Below are 4,799 nucleotides of genomic sequence, written 5' to 3'. Positions count from 1 at the left end.
CAGAAGACTGTGAGCAAGCATTCAGAGACCTCAAGGAAGCAGTTTGCACACATCCAGTTCTACACAGTCCAGACTTCAACAAGCCATTCATCTTGCAAACTGATGCTTCAGGAGTTGGCCTTGGTGCTGTCCTTCAGCAAGAGGTGGATGGTGAAAGAAGGCCTGTGGTGTTTCTGAGTCGGAAACTACTCGACAGGGAGACGAGGTATTCGACGGTGGAGAAAGAGTGCTTGGCCATGAAATGGGCTATTGAGGCCTTGAGGTATTATCTTCTGGGACGTCACTTCACTCTGGAGACTGATCATCGTGCCCTCCAGTGGTTGAACCGCATGAGGGATGCGAATGCCCGCATTGCAGGATGGTACCTGTCTCTGCAGCCTTATGACTTTATGGTCCAGTATAGGCCGGGGAAGTCAAATGTGGTTGCTGATTGTTTATCTAGGATGACAGAGGAGTGAAGCACTTCGCGCTTAAGAGAGGGAGGAGGAAATGTAAGGAAGAGGACTCCCTTACTGCATTTATTTATATTATATGTATAGCACTTTGGAGCACACTGTTCACTTTATTAAAAGCACCTTATCAAGCACTTTATGAGCATTGCACTTTAAGCATGGATTTGCACACAAGCAGTTTAAATATTTATTGTCTATTTATTGGGAATTTTAAAATCAGTTGGTAGCCTTATTTCAGATCCTGCACAGCTGCTCCTCATCAAGGAATGTGGTGGTTGTCTGTCAGGAGAGAAGAATGGTGATTGTGATTAAGGTTTACCAATAAGGGAAACTAAGGCAAATGTGTGTGTAAAATCTAGGGATAAAAGTGGTGTAAATAAGTGTTTGTAAGATAATGATTACTCACCTTTCTTGCCTGTGTCCTCTTCAAGGTGTTGGGCAAATGTTTCCCTGGGGGTCCAGACACCATTTAAAGGTTCCGGGAGAGACCATTGGTAAAGAGAGTGTGGTGAATCTTTTTGTGCTTGGGTTTCTGGGTTTTTATAATATGGGGTTGGTGTAACATTAAAGTGTGAAGTATTTATTAATATGTAAATGTGAAAATGTATTTATGTATTTATTTATTCTTATTGATATATTGTATACTGTGGTGGAAGGTTGGGATTTAAGAATTTACCTGAGAGTGGAATAATGGTTGAGTCTGTGACAGCTGAACATATTTAAGGCTGCTAGTTGTCATTAGAGGTGGATTTTTGGGCTGTGAAGAAGCTCGACAATTGTTGTAAGGAGAGCCATATAGCGAATAAATACTTTGTTCCACTACACTTGCCTTGGTCTGTCTCACTGTGTTTCCAGCCGCTAAGGGCTGCCCTGTTACATATATATACACACATACACATATATATACACATATACATATATATACATATACATATATATATACACATATACATATATACACATATACATATATACACATATATATACATATATATATACACATATACATATATACACATATATATTAGGGCTGCACGATAAATCGAAAATTTATTGTCATCGCGATATCAGCCTGCGCGATGGGCCCATCGCAAAAGACGGCGTAAACTGCGATAATTGGGTACCTTAAAATGTTTACACACGTGCTGTAAAGAATTTACCAATCAAAGAAATCCATTTACACATTTGACCAGTCGAATAGAGCCCTTCACGGCATTAACCAATCAAATGGATTAGAGGCCCGCCTCCTACGCAGGTCGGGCGCGAACAATGCTGCAGCAACGAGTCAGAGTTGTAATGGCTGAGAGCGAGACGCGTGACGAGAATTCTACTGAACTCGTGGCTAAAAAAAAAAAAAATAGTACCTCACTTATTTGGAGGTACTTTGGATTTGATAAAGACGACGTTCTCCAAACACAGGTACTCTGCAAAACTTGCCGAACACTCGTGGCAACCACCAGAGGAAACACGACTAATCTCCACCATCATCTTCAATACAACCACAGAGAACTGTTTGAAGAGTTCCAGAAAGATAGGGCTAGCCAAACAAAGGTTGCTAATGTTAAGACAAAGAGCGCAGCAGTCCAACAGCCGTCTCTGTATCAGAGTTTTTCAAGTGGAATTCCTTATGAGAAAACGTCGAAGCGGTACAAAGAAATAACAGAGGCCATTACACATTTTTTGGCTAAAGACATGATGCCTATAAATACAGTTAGCAGAGAGGGCTTCACCAGTCTGATACATAAAGTGGACCAGAGATACCGCATCCCCTCACGAAACTACTTTTCACATGTCGCCATTCCACAAATGTATGAAACATGCCGCAAGACCGTCATGTTTGAACTGAGCCAAGCTGAAAACTACGCAAGCACTACAGACCTATGGTCAAGTCGTACAACGGAACCATATATGAGTTTCACAGTGCACTTCCTCACCGAAGACTTTGAACTGAAAACACGGTGTCTAGAGACTGTGTATTTTCCAGACTCCCACACTAGTGAAAATATAGCCCATGTATTACGTGAGGTGTTAGCCAGCTGGGATCTTAAAGAAGATCGACAAGTGTGCATCACCACAGACAACGGTGCCAATGTTGTGAGAGCCACGGAGCTAAACAACTGGGTCAGACTTCAGTGTTTTGGACACAGGCTGCACCTTGCAATCGGTAAGTTTTATTCAAGGCAGATCTTTTTAGCAATGAAAATGTGCTATACATTATTATCAAATTGATATTGATAAGGATAATGTTACCTTTTTAGACAACTTTAGTTATAAATTTCAATTAGTTTTTTTTTTTTTAAAAAAGGTTTTAAACATGACAGTTTTTTTGTTTCCTCTTATTTCTCCAGAAAATTCTATCAAAGATGATGCCCGCATTGCCCGAGCCATTGGACTTTGCAAAAAGTTAGTTGGACATTTTTGCCACAGCTGGAAAGCAAAGATGGCTCTGAAAAAAGCACAGCAGAAGCTCAACCTCCCAGAGCACACACTGATCACAGAATGCCCAACCAGGTGGGGTTCCAGGCAGAAGATGATTGAGAGAGTCCTGGAGCAGCAGCGGGCCATTTCTGATGTCATCTCAGCAGACAAGAAATCAAGACACTTGATTCCTACTTGGCAGGATCTTGAGGTACTGGAGTCTGTCAACCAGGCATTACACCCCCTGCAAGACTTTACAGATGCCCTGTCTGGTGAGAGCTACGTTAGTGTTTCATATGTAAAACCAGTCCTTCATCTGATGAAGACGTCGGTGCTTGCAGAGAAGGAAGAAGACAGTGATTTGACAAAATCAATTAAGAAGAAAATCCTCAAGTACCTGATTACTAAATATGAAAATCCAGCTACCCAGGAACTTATGGACATGGCGTGCTTCATGGATCCCAGATTTAAAGTCAGCTACACCAGCACTGATCGAGTCTCAGACATCAAGACCAGAGTGATGTCAGAAATGGAAGCAGTGGCACAGAAGGTATTCATGCATGCTTATATATAAAACCTTTCAATTCATATTTAGTCCAAAATGTTTACTTTTCTTATAATCTGCTTTCTGTTCCAGGAGAGAAGCTCCGCTGAACCAGAGGCCCAGACAGATGATCCACCCAGTCGTCCCCTGAAGAAGGCAAAAAAGTCCCTGGGCAGTTTCTTCAAGGCAGCTCCAATCCCTACCTCCTCTTTTATGCATCTCTCACAAGCTGTTGAAGCTGAGCTTAACAGCTACTTGCTATCCACGGCCATAGACAGTGAGGAAGACCCCTTGGCATGGTGGAAACTCCACAAAATGACATTCCCACAGCTAAGCAAGCTTGCAAGGAAGTATCTCTGCATACCTGCAAGTAGCTCACCTTCAGAGAGACTTTTTAGTACATCAGGAAACATAGTAACATGTCAGCGCACATGTTTAAAACCTTGGAGAGTAAACATGTTGGTTTTCCTTAACAAGAACTTGCCATAAAAAACATTCACTCAGGAAGGATGAATGCAAGATAGAGAAACCTTTTTTTTTTCAAAAAATTACAAAAATACACTACCTACATTGTTCTTAATTGTTGATAATATTAGTCTTGGCCAGTACGACCACAAAGGTAGACAATTGTTCTTTGGTGTGTTCCCACAGCAGACAAGTTCTTACCTATAGTTTAATCTAGTAAAGTTTCCACTCCAGTTTTGACTTGCATCATAACTACTTGGTGAGTGGTAAAATGATGAACAACTGCATAGAGATAATTTGCAGTATAATTTAAGTTATGTTTATTTAAAACTAATTATAGAGACCGGGAAGGATGTCTTTCAGAATTCAAGCCTCAGAAATTTTTTTATGGGGGCAATGTTTCAATGTTTGACTGCACTTTGTTGTTACACTGCTAATACAGCAGCTTTCATTAAATAAAACTGTGCAGTAAAACGGAAATTATGTATTTGTTTTTTGTTTTTTTTTTTGCTATTTATTTTATCGCAAGTCATATCGTTATCGCAGTATTGATCACAGTTATCGCACATCGCAGGTTTTCCTAATATCGTGCAGCCCTAATATATATACATATATATATACACATATACATATATACACATATATATACATATATATATATACTAGAGCTGGGCGATAGAACGATAACGATATCTATCGCGATATAACTTTTACTCGATAGAGAAATTAAGCTATCGCGATAGACCTCGCCGCTCTTGTCCTCTTAAAAAAATTTAAAAAAAATTTAAAAAAAAAAAAAAAAAGGTCGGCCGATCCAAATTAAGTAGCGCAGAGCCGAACCAATCACAGCCGCAGCTTCACGTCGCGTGACTTGTTATGTACAGCACAAGTGCCAAGCCGCACGTGTGTTTGTTTGGGAA

At 40.4% G+C, this 4,799-nt stretch overlaps 1 protein-coding gene across 1 annotated transcript; it reads left to right on the top strand.

Moving 5' to 3' along the window:
• Positions 1 to 1,459: 1,459 nt before the first annotated feature.
• LOC145423772 (E3 SUMO-protein ligase ZBED1-like) lies at positions 1,460 to 4,359 on the top strand. Its single transcript, XM_080296559.1, has 3 exons — positions 1,460 to 2,616; positions 2,801 to 3,420; positions 3,508 to 4,359. The coding sequence occupies exons 1-3, from the start codon at positions 1,722 to 1,724 to the stop codon at positions 3,901 to 3,903; spliced, it is 1,911 nt and encodes a 636-aa protein (XP_080152685.1). The 5' UTR covers positions 1,460 to 1,721; the 3' UTR covers positions 3,904 to 4,359.
• Positions 4,360 to 4,799: the final 440 nt, after the last annotated feature.

The sequence above is a fragment of the Astatotilapia calliptera genome, chromosome 3 (genome assembly GCF_964374335.1).
Source record: "Astatotilapia calliptera chromosome 3, fAstCal68.1, whole genome shotgun sequence".
Classification (NCBI taxonomy): Eukaryota; Metazoa; Chordata; class Actinopteri; order Cichliformes; family Cichlidae; genus Astatotilapia; species Astatotilapia calliptera.
Note: the sequence above shows the minus strand (reverse complement) of the source record. Positions and strands in the feature narration are given on the sequence as shown.

Excerpts from the sequence above, each read along its gene's own strand:
- LOC145423772 (XM_080296559.1), top strand. The coding sequence starts at position 1,722 with ATGCTGCAGCAACGAGTCAGAGTTGTAATGGCTGAGAGCGAGACGCGT. Across the intron at positions 2,617-2,800 it reads CAGGCTGCACCTTGCAATCG|AAAATTCTATCAAAGATGAT; the intron begins GTAAGTTTTATT and ends TTATTTCTCCAG. Across the intron at positions 3,421-3,507 it reads TGGAAGCAGTGGCACAGAAG|GAGAGAAGCTCCGCTGAACC; the intron begins GTATTCATGCAT and ends TTTCTGTTCCAG.